At 38.6% G+C, this 22,127-nt stretch overlaps 1 protein-coding gene across 2 annotated transcripts in view; it reads right to left on the bottom strand.

The window, feature by feature from the left end:
* Nucleotides 1–17,026, bottom strand: part of LOC134533754 (ADAM 17-like protease) — a 43,299-nt gene extending 26,273 nt beyond the window's left edge. The window contains exons 1-5 of one of the 2 annotated variants that reach the window (XM_063371377.1): nt 16,887–17,026; nt 15,011–15,149; nt 10,575–10,675; nt 815–936; nt 590–731 (exon numbers count right to left, since the gene is read on the bottom strand). In XM_063371377.1, the coding sequence (XP_063227447.1) occupies nt 590–731; nt 815–936; nt 10,575–10,675; nt 15,011–15,149; nt 16,887–16,953 (571 nt within the window). In that variant the 5' untranslated portion in view covers nt 16,954–17,026. The remainder of the gene's footprint in view (nt 1–589; nt 732–814; nt 937–10,574; nt 10,676–15,010; nt 15,150–16,886) is intronic. The other variant, XM_063371376.1, reaches the window with a different exon arrangement.
* Between the last annotated feature and the right edge of the window lie 5,101 nt (nt 17,027–22,127).

Genomic DNA, 22,127 nt, shown 5'->3' with positions numbered 1-22,127 from the left:
ACTCATGCAAGGTGTTACAAGAGTTTATTAAAAAATAAACCTCATCGGTAAGTGGCCAGCACACACGTTGGAAATGGCACTTCACAGACTGGTATTAGCTCTATATCAGCTCACTAATGATGCTGTGTTTTCAGAAAATCACTTGATGGCTAATATATGATTAATGATTTGAATGACTTTAGTGATAAAGCTACAACAGTACAATTACATGTTAAGTTATGTTTTTCGCTAGTCCAAACTAAGCTAAAAATTCCAATTTTAGTAGTGTTAAGAGATTCAGAATAATGTGTGTAACGTGCAATTGACGTATCCGTAGCCACAAATCCTCGCAACACTCAATTTCTCAGTATCGCTGTAGATGTGCAAGTGGAAAAAAACGTGGCACCAAACAGCAATGCAGTTACATCAATCTCTTAATGATTGTTAACAATTTCCATAATGCTCCGAACATTAGACTTTTTTTGTTACGGTACTTTTTTTTATTACTCTGATGAAGTCATACCGACTGTGGAAAGTTTCACTTTGATGAACTGTTTAAGAGAGCATTGTAAACGCAACTACAGATAAGGCACAAGTGAAGTCGGCTCACTCGCATCCTCCTTGACGTAAGCGCAAGTACGGGGCCACGTGTCCGTGTCCCCGCTGCCCTGCTCCCAGCTGAAGTGGACGTCCGACGCACGGTACACGATCATCGACTGGTTGTCGACGTCTGGCAGGTGGCGCCACGACGGCTTCAAGCAAACAACAAACGTTCACACTCACGGTTGGAACAAGAGCAGTTCCAAACTGAACAACCACTGCAGTTCAAACCTACTTCAATGTGATATGTTTCTTCTGGAGCATTGATGATGCCGGTCATCATTCCCTCTTCTAAATGGATACTGGCATCGGAAGAAACCTCACCAAACAAACGGCCATCATAGAAGTTTTCATGGTCTGGAAAAAACAATTGCCTTACTTAAAAAAAAAAGATTCACAACAAATTAACATAATAATAAGTAATTACTAATTAACAAACAATATATTAGTGTATGCTTAGTGTCTGATATGCAAACAAAAATCAATGTGTGTCATCCAATATTCCAAAAATATAAATTAAACAATTACTTATATTGTCGCGGGTTGAAATTTTGCAGGGTTGTTGAAATCAAATTTAGGGACTTTACTGACGGGACTCTGGGCTGGCTGCTCTGTTCACTCGTCAGCGCAAGTGGCGTGACCATGTAATTGGGGCACGGGGCCGGCGCGGCGCGCTGCGGGCTTGCAGAATTTTGTTTGTTTGTTTGGCCGCGCGCTGGCGCAGCCACGGGCCGCAGTTACTGGGGCGCGCTGTCGTAACAAGCCGCGCGGTGTGGCCTGCACATTGGGGTAGAGGGGGGGTAGTCTTCCCAGATGTTCTAGTTAGTTGTTTAGTAAATTTGACTTCAATAACGAGCTTTTGTTATGGTAGGCGCGGCAGGGCGCGCAAATTTAAGCGCAAGTGAGTGGTGACTCGGGGCTCACTCAGGCGGAGGCTATGCGTCTCACCTGTGGTCACGAGTTGTTAGTTCGTTCGTGATGTAGGAATTCAGGCTCTCGGGCGGAAGCTATGGTCGACGCCAGAGGCCACGAGTCGTTTAATTTAAGTTAGGTCATAATGTAGTCGTCAAGCTTTCGGGCGGAGGCTATGGCCCTCGTCAGGGGTCACGCGTCATAGTTTTTAAAATGTAATGTTCGTTCGGGATTTCAAGGGCAGGAGAGGCCCCTACGTTATTTTTTTAAAGTAATCGATCAAGAAAGGCTTTTCGGAAAATGTGAGTATGGACTTATCTTTGTTTTAATTTTAAGTATTAATTATGATTTGAGGTATTCGGAAGGACTAGGGAAGTGTTTAGTGAAGTTCTCTCATTCTCTCTCTTGTAAGGTCGTTCAATCGTTAAGGAAGTAAAGAGATTATTGTTTTAAATTGTAATCCCGCTATTTAAATGTTCTTTAAAATGATGTTGAGTATTTGACTTTAAGAATAAAATAATTTTAATTAAGTATTATGTTATTTTGCAAAATCTCCTTAGTTCAGCTCTCACCAGACATCCTGTACGGGATGACGAACCTATGATCCTAGGTACAGTAAAGTATTTTATGAAGTTAAGACTAGTTGATGCCAAGCGAGTTGTTTCTATGTAAAGAGCTACGATTCTCGCCCCCCCCCCCCCCCCCTCTGAAGGTGGATCGTGACAGAAATGGCGGTGGCACCGGCTAGGTGCACGTGACAGAAATGGTGGAGGCGCCGGGTAGGTTCTATTTCTGGAGAGAGAGAGAGGTAGATTTTTATGTTTATTATTAAGTTAGTTTCAGCTTCTGATAGCAGGTTATTAAGAGTTTAATTGAGGAGAGGATTACGGAATTTTAGTCTATAGTGGAGGAAGTCTTTGAGATTTTTTTTTTTTGACGTAACAAATGTTTATTTGAGGATACTTGTAAGGATAAAGTTTATAGTGATAAGTTGTTTTAAGTCGTTGAATTTATTGTAGATTTATATCGGGGATTATTACGTGAGGAGAATACGTTATAAGTTAAATGCTTATTAGAGATAATGCAAGTGGTTTAGTTTTATTAAAGTTAATTTAAGATTGTAGGTTAAGAGAATTATAATTTAAAATAAAAATTTTTTGTCGTAAATAGGAATTATTTTCAAGTGAAGTTTGTTTTGTTGTCGTGCGCGTAGGAGACGAGACGTACGAATTAAATCAGTCGAGGGAAGGATAAACGTTAGAAAGGAATTAAAAAGAAAACGAGAGTTTATGTAAAAGAGAGTTATAGAATTTATAGTGATGTTTTGTTTTAATTAGAAAAATGTTGAGAGTTGTTTCAGAACGACACGTCAGTGGACGTGGCAGAATGAACACGTGACGGGGAGGTGCTGAGACCTAGCGGAGAACGGAGGAACCGCAAGCGAGGGTTGGCGCACCTGATGGAATTCGGTGACGTCACGAGCACGTACAGAGACGTGGACGGCCGTGACCTTGTTTTGATCAGCTGTACGGTAACTTAGCGATAAGAAAATAGACTATTGGTTAAATAAATTTAAATTTAAGTGTGTTTTAGGAGAAGAGGAACTTTCAGTATGTAAGTAATTTAATTTAAGAAGTGTATGATGTATAGGCTAGAAGTGTTTCGTTGTAAGTTGTTTATGTTTTTGTTAGTTAAATCCTACCTCGGTTTTAAAAATATTTTTTTGGGATTTGTAAACAGTAATAAGGAGGTACACTATAAAATCAATAAGCATTGATAAAAGTGGAAGGATAGTTTTTGTGTGTAGAGGGAATTTACTCCAAGGGAACAGAGAAAATTAATGTTTTCTTTAAGGCGAGGGACCCTAAGGTGAGGCGTTGTGTCCCTGGGAAGAAAGGGAATTGTAGCGCAGACCATAGGAGATGGGCTGACTACGGAATTAAGGGTCAGGAGAATCCTGAGAGTTGTGAGTAGTTTGGGGCAGGAGTTCCCCATGGTAGTACCGAAGTGGCTATCCTGTATGGGATAGGGTACCATTTCAATGAAGTTTGTTGGTGGGGTTAGAGCCCCCTGTGTAGTGGGCCTATAGCAGATAGGCACTACAGTGAAATTTTTGGTTATTTTGTGAGGTAAATTCCCTGGAGGTTAAGTAAGATTGGATTCAGTTAGGAAGGAGGGAAATGAGAAACATTGCTGTAGAGAGTTAGTGTACTTGCCTAATGTGAAATTGAATTTTACTAAATTAATTTAGGAGAAAGTTTTGTTCGGTAAATAAATAATAATGGAAGATAGCTAGATAATTAATTAATTTTTTTTGAGTAAGGTGTTTTAAGTAATGAAATAAAATAAGGTGAAGTAATTTATTTGAATAATTGGGGAGGAGTTTCTTTAAGAGTTTAGATAATTGTTTTTGAATTTATTGAGATATTCAGCCAGTGAAGTTTGAGTGTGAGAGATACAGTGAGATTTTAAGGAAATCGGTTGTTTATTAATTAGGACAAATGAGATTTTATGATTAAGAGTCAGTAAGCATAGTTAAAATTTACGACATGATATTTGTTGACAGTTTACAGTTATTAAGGAGAAAACAGAGTAATCTATTTATTTTTATTTTAAATGGTTTGAAGATAAGATTATGAATTTTTTTTGGAAGTTTCTTTGGCATGTTGGAATAATTTTTTTTGATTTTTAGAATTTACAGAGAAAATTTAATTGATTTACATTAGTTTGGAAGTATGGAGGTTTAGTGTTCGATTAGCCCTAACTTGATGGTCGGATCCCAAAAGAATGCCGTAAAACCGATAGCCAATTGAGAGGAATGCGGTAGGCGCTTGTGTAGAGAGGGGTTGTGGGAAAACTCCTTGGGACTGATGGCAGATCAGGGGCCCTAAATAGTGTGTGATGCTGTAAAACCAGTGCAGAGAAAGCCTGGTATGCTTAAATTTTTGGGCACAGGTTAGGTAAACCTGGGGTTCCATGGGATTTAGTCATGTTAGCTGCTGTGAGACATTAAGATTTCCAGGCTCCATAGTAAATTCAATGTAAATTTTTGTTTTCTTAAAATAATAAATTTGTTTTTAATTTTTTTGAGATATTTGATTTGTAACAGTGAATACAGACCCCGAGGAATAAGAGTTGTCATGCTGTGAGAGGAGAAGGTGGTAGGCCTAAAAGGGTACAGGCACCACAGAGGTTATGTGCATTGCATAATTTAAATATAAGGAAACTTGAGAATTTGAAATTTTGTTGTTGGGTTGTACACCCATAAGAAGAGTATAGGCAGAATTTTTATTGTTATGAGATGTCTAATTTAATTGAAAAGAAGAAAGTTTAAAGATGCAAGGTAACATTATTATTGTAATAATTGAAAGAGATTAAGAGGTAGAGAGAAATAGGCAGTTTTTGTTTGTAAGTACTAAAGTTTACAAATAGAAATTTAGTAACTAAGAATGAATAATAAGTTAAGTCTAGTGTAAAAGTTTTTTTTAAGTTTGTTAAGTTAAGAGTCACAAGTAAATTTTTTTTTAGAGAGAATGTCTTTGATAGGAAGTATTAGAAACTTATGGGAATTTTAGGGTAACATAAATAATGTAGGTAATGAATAATAAATAGATGGTAGGTCTTAAGTTAGGATTAACATTTGAAGCAGAATTTAATTAAGAAGAAGGAAAATAAATAGGCCTAATGAAAAGAACAAAAAAGGATTTTATGGTAAAGCATTTTTTTTAAGTAATAAACAATGAATAATAATGTTGTTTCAGGGTAATGTGTACTAATAATACAATTTTTTTTTTAGGACCAAAGAACAGGAATTATGTAATTTAAATTAACATGTATTTTTGAAACTGTTACAGATTCCTTAAGATGAGCTGAGCAGCAGTCCAGTTTACAAGATGACAAGAGTTCGAGAGACAAGATACAAGATCACTGAAACAAGAGCCAAGACTGAAGATTCAAGAGAAGAGAAAGCTGGCAGCCATGGACTTACAAGTGGAGATTAATAAGGTTATGTAAAGTTTTATTTTTTTTTATGGAAGACAGTAACTGGAGTTTTTTTTTGTTATAAACATTATTTACAGAACTTTTTAGGTTATAGTAATGTAATGGAACTAGTGAGTTGTGGTAGCTGTCAAAAAGAACTAATACCTTAAGTTTAATTTTTAAAGTTAATTTTCTTAATTTACAGAGGGATTAGTAGTTTTTTTTAAACCTTATTTAGGTTGGAATTTAAATACAATAGCTTATTATAAATGTGTACGAACAGTTCAAGTTCACAGTACTGATAGGTAGGTCAGATGATCTTATTGATTTTGATGATTTGTTGTTTTGAGTTGATTTTTAAGTGTTGTGAATTAGACAATGAAATAGTTCTGAAAACTTAAATTATTTCAAGCTAAGAAATAGTAAAGTTAATTGTAACTCAAAGGACACCAGAATTTAATTTTTTTTTGAATTAGTAATGTTTGAAAATTTTATACTTTACAAGAAAGGTTATAAACAAACAGATCGGATGGAACAAGGATGCAGTAAATCACAATTTCATTTAGAATTATTGATTAGCTTTTGAGGTTATGAAGTAAAAGTAATTATAGTTTAAAAGTTTGAATAAAAAAAAAATGGTTTTTTTTTATTTGTTTGAAATAGAAAGTTTAAAAGTTAATTAGTCATGATCTAGGTGGGTGATGGGGTGGGAATTGGCCACTCTTTTTCCCTATAACCTCCCTAACATGGCCTTCTATTACATCTAACAGAAGAAAAAAAAAGAAGAAAAAGAAGACTTAGTATTAGTTAGAATGTTTTTTCATGAAGATACCTGATGAACTTTTTTTTTATTGTTGGGAAGAATAGTAGCAAGATTAATCAGATGTTTTACTCAGAAGAAGAAGAAGAAGAAGATAAAGCAGTTTTATGACTCGACAAGCCAGAGATTGGTGTTTCCCCTCTGCGCTCCTATTGACTACGTTGTTTACTCTCATGGGATAGCTGGTTCGGCACCATGGAGAGAGATTGGTGGGCATTGTGGTTGCCCCCAGAAGAAAAGAAGAGTAGAAGAGGTTATGGGTGGGTCATGTGAACTGACCTTCAACCCAGTTACTTCGTGGGGACTATTTGCTGTATAGAGAAGATCAAGACTCAAGAGTTAGGGAAAATCATTGGAGGTCATGTTTCCCTTCCCTAAGTTTTTCCTATCAAATTATTTGCCTGATTAGATTATGCTAAGGGTGGGATACTTTATGTTAGCAGTTGAATTAATTAATTTTATTTTTTTGTGTGTTTGCATCCTTGCCCATCGATTGCAGTTTAGTAGTTAGTTTTGTATTTGTCAGGCGTGATGGTAATGCCTGTTGATGATGTTTCAGAATTGTAATCTGTTCGTGATGAGGATGGCACAACTCCGAAGCAGATGTGGGGAGAAGTTGTGAGCTGCCCTGGAAGCCAGTCCAGTAGCTGTTGGAGTTGAGTGGTGTTTGCTGATGGCCAGCCCAGGGAGCTACTCTTCTCGACAACACTGACTTCGAGGAGTTGCACCAACCTTCACGAGATAAGAGTTTAATTAATTGAAACACTGTAAGGACACTTAATTTTTTTTGAAGAACGAAAGAAGTATGGTAATAAACGGAAACTGAAAAAAAAAAAAAAATAATAATTATCAAGAATTTGCACATTGTTTAACGAATACTGAGAAACTAAGAACAGTAATTTAATTTGTAAAGAGAGCTTCACTAACAGAACAATTTTTTTAGAATTGAGAACTCGAGCCTCTGAAGGTTCCTGTGAGAACAAACCAGATAAAAGTTTTACATTTAATTTTATGAATACTTGTTGTTTTAAAATAAATCTTATGCAGAATCTAGATGTATGTTCAGACAGCAAGGAACTAAGAAAATTATTATTTTTGTGAAATGAGGAATTTATAGTTATGGTTTAATGGAAAAAGACAATTTGTAATTTTGAGGTAGCTCGATGGGGCTCGAGCTCTGTGAGGGGAGGGTTATGTCGCGGGTTGAAATTTTGCAGGGTTGTTGAAATCAAATTTAGGGACTTTACTGACGGGACTCTGGGCTGGCTGCTCTGTTCACTCGTCAGCGCAAGTGGCGTGACCATGTAATTGGGGCACGGGGCCGGCGCGGCGCGCTGCGGGCTTGCAGAATTTTGTTTGTTTGTTTGGCCGCGCGCTGGCGCAGCCACGGGCCGCAGTTACTGGGGCGCGCTGTCGTAACAAGCCGCGCGGTGTGGCCTGCACATTGGGGTAGAGGGGGGGTAGTCTTCCCAGATGTTCTAGTTAGTTGTTTAGTAAATTTGACTTCAATAACGAGCTTTTGTTATGGTAGGCGCGGCAGGGCGCGCGAATTTAAGCGCAAGTGAGTGGTGACTCGGGGCTCACTCAGGCGGAGGCTATGCGTCTCACCTGTGGTCACGAGTTGTTAGTTCGTTCGTGATGTAGGAATTCAAGCTTTCGGGCGGAAGCTATGGTCGACGCCAGAGGCCACGAGTCGTTTAATTTAAGTTAGGTCATAATGTAGTCGTCAAGCTTTCGGGCGGAGGCTATGGCCCTCGTCAGGGGTCACGCGTCATAGTTTTTAAAATGTAATGTTCGTTCGGGATTTCAAGGGCAGGAGAGGCCCCTACGTTATTTTTTTAAAGTAATCGATCAAGAAAGGCTTTTCGGAAAATGTGAGTATGGACTTATCTTTGTTTTAATTTTAAGTATTAATTATGATTTGAGGTATTCGGAAGGACTAGGGAAGTGTTTAGTGAAGTTCTCTCATTCTCTCTCTTGTAAGGTCGTTCAATCGTTAAGGAAGTAAAGAGATTATTGTTTTAAATTGTAATCCCGCTATTTAAATGTTCTTTAAAATGATGTTGAGTATTTGACTTTAAGAATAAAATAATTTTAATTAAGTATTATGTTATTTTGCAAAATCTCCTTAGTTCAGCTCTCACCAGACATCCTGTACGGGATGACGAACCTATGATCCTAGGTACAGTAAAGTATTTTATGAAGTTAAGACTAGTTGATGCCAAGCGAGTTGTTTCTATGTAAAGAGCTACGATTCTCGCCCCCCCCCCCCCCCCCTCTGAAGGTGGATCGTGACAGAAATGGCGGTGGCACCGGCTAGGTGCACGTGACAATATACCATGCAGCAACAGTGTTTTCGAATGTTTTTAATTCAATACCTACATTCAGCATTGAACAACTAAGAACTAATTTCATACTATGCCTACAAAGGAAGTTATGAATTATTTTTGACCTTCAACACCCATATTTCATTCCTAGCACTAATTCGTGATCGTAAAAAAAATTGTTTTGGACCATTGTTTAAGATATTTAGAAGTTTTAAAAAAATTTTGAAAGAATTTGATAATGTACATTTTTTCAACACCTTGCAATAATAGTTCAACTCATCAAAAATTGATTAAGCCAAAAGTTATAGATAATAATTAGTATTTTTACAATAATTTATAATGGATTAGACAGTATACATAATATCTGACATGATTTTTTTTGTCCCATCAACCCTTCTTATTACCACCCCTTGCAGTAATGGTTGGTTATGTAAAAATTACTTTACACAAAAGTTTTAGATAAATGATGCTTTGTTTGAAAGCATGATGATGCAATGTGATGGTAAAATTACATCAGTGTTAGAGAGAGGAAGAGAGAGGCAGATGTGTCCTGAAGTGTAAGAGACAGTTTAAAATAACAAGATATTTGATAGTGTACGTGGTACAGAAGTCATGAATATTTTTATTTCAACCCCATGTGGTAATGTAAGTACTTAGATTGGTTTCAAGCGGACAGTGTACGTCAACATGGGTAGACAGACAGAGTGGCAAAAATGGACAATTTTATTTGGCAGTGCCCAGTTGCTGGATTTTTCGGCGTTTCGCAGCAGACTGTTCAACGTGTCTACAAACAGTGGTGTACTACATGTGACCACGAAACACAATGTCAGAAATGGGGTTGGAAAAAGATCCTGACTGAGAGATACCAGAGACTGGTTTCACGGCTCGTGAATGAAAACTGCTTTCAAACCTTAATGAAATGCTGCGTTCAGTGAATGAAGGTCCATCCTAATCTGTTATCGAGAGAAATTGTGACAGAAACTGCATGCAATGAACATCTGGAGTCAGGATCCTCGCAAGAGGCCATTGCTCACACATGCACATAAAGCTGAGCATCTTCAATGGGCTAGAAAACATAGAACGTGGACATATTCATCGAACGTGGACATATTCATCGAACGTGGACAGTAGCTGACTGACGGTATATAAAGTGGTCTGACAAATCACTTTTTGCCTGTGACTCCAATGACGCACCTTGTCTAGTGCACCAAGATCAAATTAAGAATTTCATTCTGGATGTATGTAAGGTCAGATTCAAGCCGGAGGTGGGTCTGTGATGTCTGAGGAGTGTTTTTCGTATCATGGATTGAGCCTGCTCACTGCGGTGACCACTAAAATAACCACCATGTTTTTTAAACATTCTGGATGATCAGGTGTTGCTTTTCAGTCAGAATCTGCATGATGAGTATACCCTGATTTTTCAAGATGAGAACAGCAAATTTCTTTGGTCTGGACGCATATGTTACTGGTTTTATTAACATTCTCCCACACTTACATCTTGATTGGCCTGAAAATCACCTGACTTTAACCCCATTGAAAATCTGTGGGACTTGTGGAACAGCAGGTAAAATGCTGACATCAGCATCTCCAAAATTTGGTGGAATTGCACAATCAAATTCTTAGTGAATGGCTTAACCTGGATGCGACGTACATACCTGTGCAACCTTGTAGACTCCTTCCTAACTGAATCCAGGTGGTTATAAAGTCAAGAGGCGGAGTTACACGGTATTAAATGATGCTTGTAATGATTTCTCCAGGGATTACTAATGTTTTGTCGGGTGAGCTTATATTACACATATGATGCAGGTGCAGACTGTTCATGGTTGCTGGTTCTAACACTTATTTAAAAACACTTATATTTGTTGGTGACTCAACTTTGAACAATCTGCACAAGACCTACTGATATGTGCACTCTACACAAAGACTCTACAGCAGCAAATTTAAAAGAACATTACCCACAAAAAATGGAATCTCTTCTCCATCACCATTCACGGTGTATGCCTTGAACTTGGGGTGAAGAATGCCTTTCTTCTGATTCAGAATCAGGCGAAACTCCCTAAAACAAATTAAAAACTTCTTAGTTGTTACTCTACTTGCTAATCAGTTTTATTAAAAATTTATGTGATTTTATACAAATTATTTATTTTTGTTCCGTGGATCCCACATGTAGTCAATGATTAGGTATACAGAACATGTCAAGTTGTACAATGTTAAGTATGTATGTAAAATATATATGCATGCACATGCATTGCTATTTACACAAACTTAAAAAAAAAATTACAAAATGTTGATCTCCTTAAAATGCAGTACAAGTTCACAAAAATTTACTGTACAGTTGATACATGATAATGGTACAGTTAATTTTAAGTTACTATTTTTATAAAAAAAAATTATTGCTGTTAAAAAAATGTAGCAGTTACTGTAACAATTCAAGTCAACAAAAACACAAATCTATTTCTTTATTTGAACTTGGTGCAATTAATGTACAGTATTAGCAAGAAACTGACAAGAGTAATCTACAAATACAACTAAATAAAATCATCATTACAGTGTAAATAAAGAAACTAGAATGTTAACACACTTCGGAAAACCTACAGAGAGTACGAGGTGAAAAGAGCAAGGGATGGCACTATAAAAAAATGGAATCTGATGAAAACTTGTGCCTTCCTTAATTAGTTTAAATACTATGAATGTTTAATATCTTCAAAGTATTAATTATGTAATAGTGATGTACAGTATTGCTATTAGTCTAAGATCCGGCTGCAGGATTAGTGCGTTCATCGATTTTTTGCTGAAAACTAAATTTTTATGTATATTTATAATTAGGAGAATATATATTTACCAGGTTGCCTATCAAAATTTGGCCGCCGGTATTTTTAATTAAATTATTTTTAATTGATTTTTGGGAAAAAATTTCGTTCACTTGTTTTTTAAATAAAATAACGTCTACATCACAGCAATTTATATGAAGATTCAAAAAAATCACAGTTGCAGTTGCGCACATGGCCGCACCTCTTCGTAGCCAGGTGTAAACAGGTATGATTTCGATACATTTATACGTTCATAACATTTATTTATTAATCATATATCAAATTAAGCTATTTTTTTTCTATTTATTATCATATATGGTTGCCTAATTAAATACACCTGCAAATTAGGGGGTGCTGGCTGTTAAACATTATAAATATTTAAGGTATAGTGAAAGAGAGTTAGTGCGTAACATCATTTGTCAGACGAGGATAGCGATTGCCGGCTGTGCGACGCTTTTAAGCCATTGCGCATGCGTCGAATGTTAGTGTTCTCAACTTAACAGCTGCGGCATTTATTCTTACATGCTGTTTTGAAGTTCGTAATGCACAATGTTTTATATTTACATTGTTGTTCTATTTGTCCATCTAAATATTATCAAAGTAAAATAAAATTGATAAAGATGAAGTCATGTTTTCTGTGTAACGAAAAAATCAAAGTACTCGACTTTAATAATGCATCATTCAAAAAGTGCTCGCTAATGTTATTGTTTCGTCGTAAAAAAAACATAAATATCATGACACTTTATTTACAATTGAATCTACTAATGATTTTGGATATCATACAGAGTGTCTAAAGAAAATGACAGTTCTAAAGCAAAAAGATAAAGAAGAATTTGAAGAGTTTAGCAAAACACAAACCGTTAGTAAAATTTCAATTGAACTTAAGAATAATATAGGTTATAGTTACAAAATAAATGACACGGTGCTAACTTGGAGGTTTTTTTTTGTTAAAAATGATTGTTTTTTAATCTCTTATTATTATAAAAATAAATTACCGCATTTTTCAAAAAAATTAACAACTTAACAAATTTAATTAATACATTTTTAAAATAATTATTAATTTAAAAAATTAATTAATGACCTTTTTTCAAAATACAATTAGTAAACTTCTTTTTAAATTAATGATTTAAAAATGTAGTTTTTTTAATTAATTAATATTAATAACTTAAAGAATTACCTAATGCATAGTTTGAAAAAATTAATAATATAAAAACTTCAGTAATGCATTTAAAAAAAAATTTCAAACAGTACTTCACAATAAAATTTTCTTTTACTTAAGTCACCTTGGTTTTATTTTTTTTATTTTTTAAATCAATATTAATTATATTAAATCAATATTAATTCAATATTAAATATATTAAATCAATATTAATTTTTTGTTGTCATTTTTGAATTTGTCATTTTGTAAAGGAAGACATATTTTTTGGAGTATTTATTAAGTCTATTACTCCCCGGTGGTTGAGAACACTAACATTAAACGCATGCGCAATAGCTTAAAAGCATCGCACAGCCGGCAATCGCTATCCTCGTCTGACAAATGATGTTACGCGCTAACTCTCTTTCACTCTACCTTAAATATTTATAATGTTTAACAGCCAGCAACCCTTATTTGCAGGTGTATTTAATTAGGCAACCATATATGATGATAAATAGAAAAAAATTAGTTTTAATTTGATATATGATTAATAAATAAACGTTATGAACGTATAAATGTATCGAAATCATACCTGTTTACACCTGGCTACGAAGAGGTGCGGCCATGTGCGCAACGGCAACTGTGATTTTTTTGAATCTTCATATAAATTGCCGTGATGTAGACATTATTTTATTTAAAAAACAAGTGAACGAAATTTTTTCCCAAAAATCAATTAAAAATAATTTAATTAAAAATACCGGCGGCCAAATTTTGATAGGCAACCTGGTAAATATATATTCTCCTAATTATAAATATACATAAAAATTTGGTTTTCAGCAAAAAAACCGATGAACGCACTAATCCTGCAGCCGGATCTCGTACTATATTGTATAAATTTAAATGAACATTTTTCATTGCATACATGATTCTAAAAAAAATAATGAACGACACAAGGAAACAAGTGACTAAGGCTGGTATTCCCAGACACAAAAATAAGGGTTTAGGTGTTGAACATGCTATACCTGTACTCTAACCATATTCCTAGTGCACGATAGGACATGGTCAGTCCCTCATTTTTAAGGCGACCAATTTTGGTGTCATATTTGTTGCCGTTCTGTTGCCAAAATTACGAGCATGCGCAGTGCTCACTTTTTCTTTGATTTCGTCCAGATGGCTGAATCGCATCTGGCGCCATTAACTCGTATATAGTAATTTTTATGATCATCAGGGGACATACCAAGCATGTTGGTGTCCCAAATGAAACTTTATGATAGCGAAAATATTCTGTAATACATTTTGTACACTTTAATGGTCATAACCATAAAAAATCAAACTTAGAAGTACTTGAGAAAATTAAAATTACACAATTGAATTTGCACGATAGTGCTGCTATCTGAAGGATATTTTGTGTAGCAAAGGCATCGATGGTTGCCAAAAGGTTCAGTTTCTAGCCTTGAGCAGGGGACTTTATTAGAACGGTTGCTTTTTCGTTACCTAATAGGGATTGGGTTTGGACACATCCTGGAATATGGTCTGCGAGTTAGGTTATAGTTGTATCCCAACAAGGTAGTGCTTATTCACTACCTTACCCTGGAGCCTGGGCACCAAGTGGTGAGATTGAGTTTTGAAAGTTTTTTTTACTTGTTGGGTTTACTCTGATAGGAAAAAAAAATTAAAATTCTTTTGTTAATAGGATTCATAGAAAACCATAAAAGTAATACAATATGCACAGATCACGTTTACAGTTATGGCCAGAGTAACATTTAGTCTTTAGATTATTATTTTTTTTTTTTTAGTTGTCTGATTTGAGTTGAACATTTTAAAACAGGGAAGGGGGGCCCGACATTTACCCCCAGATCCACAGTTTCTCTCTAAGACACTGGTTACTCCAAGGTTCAGCCAATTGTAGTGGCCGGCATCCCACATCCGCCGGCTATCGGATTCATGGACCTCTAATCTTAGAGGTGACATTTATACCAAATATGTTGGGCGTGATGTGTCTGAAGCAATACCTCTCCACGGCAGTCCAATAACGTATGTAATTAAGCCACTTTAAGGTGCCTGTTGTATTTTGGGCGCACATCTGTAACTTAGGATTCCATTAGCAAACAAAGAAGGTATGCATAATGATGTAATAGGATTAATGTCATAGTATGCAAATAAAATATTACTGAACTTAGCACTGAAAAGTGAAGAGTATTGATTGTAGTTCATTTGAAGAGTCATTTGTATACTTTCAACAAGAAACACTACACAAAACACAAATATTTTTCTTGAAGAATTAGTAAACCCTGTAAAATACTGGGAAAAAAATATTCTGTTTCGGTAATCAACAGAAGGAAAAAAAAACAGAAATATGACCTACGTCATCTTATCGTTTCATAAAAACCATTCACACAAAGTCAACCCTAGTAATAATTAATACTACAAGCAATGTAATTCTTACCTTCCATGAGCTTTGAAAATAACTTCTCTAATTTTATTATAAGGATGGTCACTTTGCTTCGATCCTCTCTTGACAATGTTGTGTGTGAACTGTGATGCATGCAGTGTCTCAAAGTATTTCAGGTTCTTATGAATAGAACCTGTAACAAGAACAAAACTATCTGCATAGTGAAAAGACACAGGAAGAAAAGAATTCCAGTGCAGTTGAGCTAATCTCATCATATTCGAATTCTTCTTGAGCGTTTCAGTTAGTTCAATTTTCTAAACTCCCCCAATACATTCTCTAACTCCTACTGAACTGTAACGGGCAGAAGTAATTAGACCTTGTCCGTTATAAATAATGGTAGTTTTGCTTTCAACACTTTTAAGACACCAAAAATATTTTCGAACATCAAGAACATCAATTCCATTAAAAAATTAAAATTAAGAACCATCCAACCTCTTACCTTACTCATCTGAAAGTGTTGAAAGTAATATTCCAATTATTTCTCTTTGGACAAGATCCTGTTATTTATGAACAAAAAAAAATTAGTAAAAATTAGGAAATGAAACATGAACATTATAATATGGGCTGGTACAACTGGTGACATGCATGAATTTGGAAAGTTTTAAATTGAGTAAACTGCATAAATAAAAATATATTTACATTCATAGACATTGTATTTTTTTTTGTCAGTATCTCACCACGATTCAACTTCAGTACATTCCAATGAGTCCATAATAAAGCTCCTGTCCAATGAACTTGCAGCCTAAACTATGAGTTAAATCAGATTAACCTATTTATTGTAATTAATTGTGTAAAGTAAAGGCACAGGGATCAAGTGGTCAGTACACTCGCTTTTCACCAAGGCCATCTGGGTTTGAATCCAGGCGGGGTCGAATTGGATTTGTCAGAAAGTGGGAAACGTGGCCACCTGTAGATTTTCTCAGGGTAATTCCACTTCCCCCAACAACTCTCACCGTCGCAGCTCCACACCCCATCTCACCTCTCCGCACGCATTCTTTAGATAGACCGGAACAGGTCTGTCCCTCGGGTACGGCAGCCGGCTCCTGTGATTGTCAACCCTACTCCATCCATGTAGACCCTGCCTCGGGTGTGAAACTATAAGTGAATTTCATTTTCATTGCAGTTTTGAGATCCTTAGTTTTATCACATGCACCATATCACACCCAATCATAAAGATCTTCACGTTCCACAGGTGAGGTTTTGGGTGACTGTATATACCTGTGGCTGGTTCCCTGCTACCATCAGTACCCCCTTCCCTTCTCCATAAGCTGTCATCCTGTTTACAGTACCCATCACCCTGCTTCTAGCAACAGTCACTTCGCTACCAGCAGACGTCACGCTGCAACCAGTGACTGGTTCCCTACTACCAGCAGTTTCCACCCCCCTAATGGGTATTTTTGCAGACAAAAATTTTTCCGTATCACGTATCCAAGTTTATTCTTTGATTTTAATGGTATGGTCGTGTATAAATTCATCAATCCTATTATAAATGTACCACAGGCTCAATATACGGGATCATGCCATCAAGAGATAATCTTGGATAAGTTACAGGAACTTTAACCCAATTACCCAAATTTACGTCACTATATTAAAATTACAGGTTATAGTTAAAATAGTTTTACAACAAAAATTAACCTAAAAATATATATTTTTTACATTTGTCTACATAACCTGTTCTTATGAGTTAATCACGTCTTAAAATGATTTGATCTATCATAAAATTAATATAAAAAACATTGTAGGAAGACTATTAAATGAATTATAAAGGTAAAAAAGGATCTGCGAAAAATTACATATTTGTAACATTGGCCCATTATACTAATTAAACATTGTACGTCAAATGTTAAATTAAAGATTAATTTACACTCACAAGATACTACACAGTTCAAACCTAAAAATAAAAAAACTTGGAATAACGTTTTGTTTGTAAAATACATATTACAGAACGTCAATATTTTATTTTTATTTTCCCCACATGCTGTCCTATTGTAAACAGTGTTGTGAGCCCCATAGAATAGGGAAAGTCAGTCCTACCCGTACTGCAGAGACTAAAAAACCCAATCGATAGTATTGATAGGTAGAAAAATATAAGGAAAAGGTTCTCAATACGTTTGACGATTTCCACCAACCTGGAATGGTAGATAAAAGGGAGATACTGGGGAAAAAAAGGAAAATGGAAGAAAAGAGACTCAGCTGGTATAAGGGAATGGAAACGTACTGAACCAGCTTACTATCCATTAAAACAACAAGAAGGAACTCGAGGGAATAGGGTTCTAATTACATGGCGAAAGGATATTTTGTAGAGTCTTCGCATTAAGGCCTAATCTCTGCTATATGACATCCGGGATTCCCATCACTCAGTAAGTACACACACAGGAGTTTGGCATTAGATTTAATCAGCCAATTACTACAAATTCCTATATGAACCACGACACAGCAAGACAAAGTTCTATTCACAACAAAAACTATGTACAAATTTATATACGACAGATTTAACATGTACAAACGATAATGATAATAAATCTCTTGGTTCATGCACTCACTTTGATGATAAACTGATACCTATAAAAAAAAGCATCAGTTCTCTGCACCGACAATTGCAGAGCACAGCACCGTGTGACTGCCATTCACACTCGCCGCAATGCCACTGACTTATGCAGTCCACCTCTCCTCCTACTGTGCAAGCACATCGCGTTATATGAAACAAAACACGCTCACTGGGACGTGCATACATTGGAACATTCGTGGGTTTCGAACATCGGAGATACTAAGACTTGATGGACGATACCAGACATTAAGTTAGTATAAAATTCACATGATAGCATGGTATATACAAAAATGGTATAGTTTTCTAAGAATTAACACAGGAAGTACTAAGACATGGTGGACGATACCGGACCTCCAATTCACAAATTCACAAATTCAAGTGACAGGCATGGTACATACAAATACTGTAAAAATTACTATAATGACATAGAGACATTACTGGCAGTGGCCTGTGATATTGAGAAGGACCTGCTAGCAGCACAACCAGTGTGTGACGCCGCCGTAGGTACTCCCTCTTAGAGCACAGGCCGTTATGTGTCCTCAACACCTGATCAGTGCCGTGCCACGAACACGCCCGTGCGTGCAATGTAGTGCAGTGCCCCGAACGGCGTGACGTCAGTCACGACCTCCTACGTGTGCAAAGCCGGGTGTGGCACTGCGCAACTAGGTAGTCTGTGTACATGCATTTCATAAAACAATCAAAACTAAAACTTTTAAAATAGCCAATAATTATTGTTAATTAACTAATCATTTTGTAAACCAATATCGTTCACAAAACTGGCCGAAATCATCTTCCCGCGCTCCGCAGTTTCCCGCGTATTTTTCCCCCTCCCTGGCCCGGTGGCCAGGGAGATAAGGGCGTAGCGATCTAGCTCTCACCTGGGCCGGCAGCCCCGCGCACGGGGAGCATTCATTTTTCGCGCCATCTCCACGTTAACAGCAATAGGTAACTATCTTCAAACCTTTATCAACAGCTCCCCAGTCGGCCCGAACCGGCCGTACGATATTTCGTGCGGTCTTTCGTTAAAATGTGTGACTCACCAGCGAGTCTTTCCAGTGCTACGTAAGTGTAATTGTTTAGGTGGCCCGTCGTGGCGCCTGCGCCTCAATCTATTAAAAAAAAAACCGGGGAACTAGTTCATAGCCCACGCGGGGCGGCACAGTGCCGAACGCGAAACAGAGTTTAATAACGATTCATCACCTGGGACGTGCAACGGTCGCGGACGAGATATCCCGCCGGATTCCGCCGCGCCCGTCCCCAGCATAACGTGGCCCTCGCCACCACGCAGATTAGTCGCCTTTGTGTGACCACCTGAGTGGGACACTTGAACTTTACCCCGAACTCGGGACTAGCCCTTAGTGACTCTAGTGTAATATTTCTTTGTTAAGTGAACTTGTATAACCAGACGTTAATGTACCCCGTGTTACGTCCCGCACAAACATCCATGTGTGCAGAAACGGGCTTGCCGCACTCCCGAGCATTCGTCTCGTAACTCGCCGTGTTACCTACCCCTCTTAAAGTACTAGCCGCCGGGCTACCGAGCGACCGTAAAGAGTACAGCCAATTGAGGGTGGTGTAGGCTGAGTAGAGGTCGACGATGATGCTGCCAATTGCGTAAGAGTGCCATATGTGACGTAGAGAAGTGTAACGTGTGCGACGTAATAAATCTGTGAAACGTACGTGTGTGTTTTCTCTAATACGGCGTCCTGGGAGGCCATAACAGCCCAGGGAGCCCTTTGCCGACGTGTCCCTGCCTGCAGCCACGAGGCCAGGAACCCCGCCCTTGAGATCAAAATTATTTAAAACCTTTTTAATTAACTTAATTTCAAAACAGGCAGCGGGGACGGCGTCAGTGTGTACTTCCTCGAACATGACAAGCAGCAGCGCTACCAGCTGCCATACTACCAGAGGATGCCTTGGTTGTATGTCAGGCCCCCATCGCCCCGACGATCGTCGACATCGGCGGAGACAGCACTAGGTCGTGGTGCCGCACAACTAAGTTCGCCTGGCTGATCCTGACGACAACCACAACAAGAGTAGAAACGTGGTGGCAGACAGGATTCCTGGGAGAAGCGCCCACCCTGTTGCATGTACTGCTGGAATGAGACATGTCACTGGTATTCCGAGAGTCCAACCAGGGTCACCCTGGGCAGTCAGCTGATAGGGCACTGTGACGAAACTGGCCACTACCCCCTGAACTCAAGCGCAGTCCCAGAACTAGACCAGCTGCCCCGCCCACCTGATGTGTGCAAAGCCAGCCTGTACAGCCACGATGGGCCTCACCCCGAGTCTTTGGCGAGCCCAGTCACTTGCACCACATGATCGGTGACCCTGCCAGCATCTATGGGCGCCCATGACTAGCCACCCCGCCCATTTGACATCGACAGGGCTGGGCCGCAATGCTACGATGGCCCTTCCCCCCGAGTCGGTATTAAGGCAGGTGTGCCACAAGGCAGCATATTAGGCCCTTAATTATTCAATGTTTATGTGAGTGACATGCCTAAGCCAGAGCATCGCAACTGCTATGAGGACGACACAGTCCTGTATAGTAGGACACATAACCTACATTTAGCCATAGAGAGACTGCAACTTGAGCTTAGTGCAATGTTACAGTGGTGCACAACATGGCGAATAAAAATAAACACTACCAAGTCAGTTTTATCTATCGGGATTATTATGACCCCGATCAGATACATAATGCCCGAAAATGGCGCTTACGCGGCGATCATCGTAGTGTCCCATGATTGGCCTGGCACTCTAGCCAGTCACATCGGACCTGCGCGGCCGAGGTCAGACCCAAACCATGCGGTTGCGGACTGAGAGAAAATTCTGCCCTATGCTATAGAATTTCACTGGGTAGGACATGTTTATATTTAATCATAAATATACCAGCACCACTAACAGAAGTATGCTGGCAGTTCGTACACCTAAATTAAGCTATATTACAGCCTGTGCAACATCGTAGATAAAAATGCATGGGAAGTTTAGGCTAGGAGCTCGAGATAGACTGGGTAGTTTCACAAACTGCGGATCTGCCTATTTCTGGTGACAGGTGACATGATGCTTTATTCACTCTTGAGTATGTCTCGATGCACCAATTCGCAGTTAACGTGTTTAAATTAATTACTAGTACCTTGACGCCGTCCCCGCTACCTCTGATTATTTAGACGTGATTTTGGTTTGGGTTCGTGATCTCAGGGAGGATTCGGCCTTGTGGCTAGAGGTAGGGGTCAACGCAGTAGGGCCCCCCGAGCTGTTATGGCCACTCGGGACGCCTGAAGAATAACACAAAATTTAGTTAGTGAATTTAATACAGCACAGCCCAATACATGGTGCTGCCCGTTCTGGCCGTAACGGTTTGCCCGACGCGACTAGTCACACGCGCAGCTCATTTCTTCAGTGGCGGCTCACGATTTTTATGTGCATGAGGGGCTAACTCGTACACGTGATGCGATAGTTACAAAAGTACACTCTGACATGGCACACGATATCTTGACGCACAATACACTACACTATTACCTAACTCCTAGTAAACTGGGCTAGCAGCACGTAGGCTCGTGTCTCCGGCGACTCTACGTGGTGTCTAGGTGTGTCCCAGGGACTGACTCGTTATAAAGTTCGATGGCACGCGTCGCCTGCTGGCTGCCCCGTGCGGGCCAAAACTAAGTAGCCGGTAGGCTAGGTTGGGCGTGAAGCGCCGACGTAAAACCACATAATCTCCCCACAGTACTTACGTATGACGTAGAACACTCATCTTGGAGCACTGATTGAATTAAGTTAAGTGTACCTCATGGTAAATTTAGGCCGACCGCAGAACTGTACGTGAAAGGTTGAAAAGAAATTACACTATTGAAAACTACATGTCGGTGAATGCAAAGGTTGAAGGTTCCGCGTTGCGCGCAGGCTGCCGGCCTGGGTGAGCTCTCGAAGTACACTGACTGTGTCGCCGCGCGCTACCCCCCTCCCCCGCCAGCCCTCCCATAGAAACGTGTGAATTTCGCGGGAAACTGAACCGGCCAGGTTCGGGACAAATCGCACAGTGAACCATGTTTTTGCAAAGACTTAATTATTAATTAATGGAAAATAATGTTTAATAAAACCTGTGGAAAACATAATTAAAATAATTTGTTGTAGTGCGGCGGAGGGACATGCCACACCCGGCCAGATCCTTCCGCCGGTGCCGCACTCGTTGCGTGGTGTTCGCCTCATCGCACGCACTACACTTTGTTGCGCGCACGAGCGCGTTCGCTGCACACGCTTTTGCGAGACGTTGATGAGGCATAGCGGTCTATGCGACATAGAGGAGCATTGGCGGTCGGCGTCAACCTCACGAAGCATAGATGCTGTTGCAATACATAAGTTGGATGGCAGCCTGGTGGGAAACGACGACCTCCGTCCCCTAAAGATTAGTGTCCACCCGAAATCTATGTGGCCAGAAGTTCCCAAGCTTCCCACTTTGCTTAGTAGATTCTTCCTACCGAAACAACTCTTCTTTCGGGACCATCCTTCTTTGTCTTGTATTAAACCTGCTTGCTTAATGCTGACTTTTGCATCCTGCATGAA

The sequence above is a fragment of the Bacillus rossius genome, chromosome 7 (assembly GCF_032445375.1).
Source record: "Bacillus rossius redtenbacheri isolate Brsri chromosome 7, Brsri_v3, whole genome shotgun sequence".
In the NCBI taxonomy this organism is placed as follows: Eukaryota; Metazoa; Arthropoda; class Insecta; order Phasmatodea; family Bacillidae; genus Bacillus; species Bacillus rossius.
The sequence above is the reverse complement of the archived record's forward strand: the minus strand, read 5'-3'. Positions and strand labels throughout refer to the sequence as shown.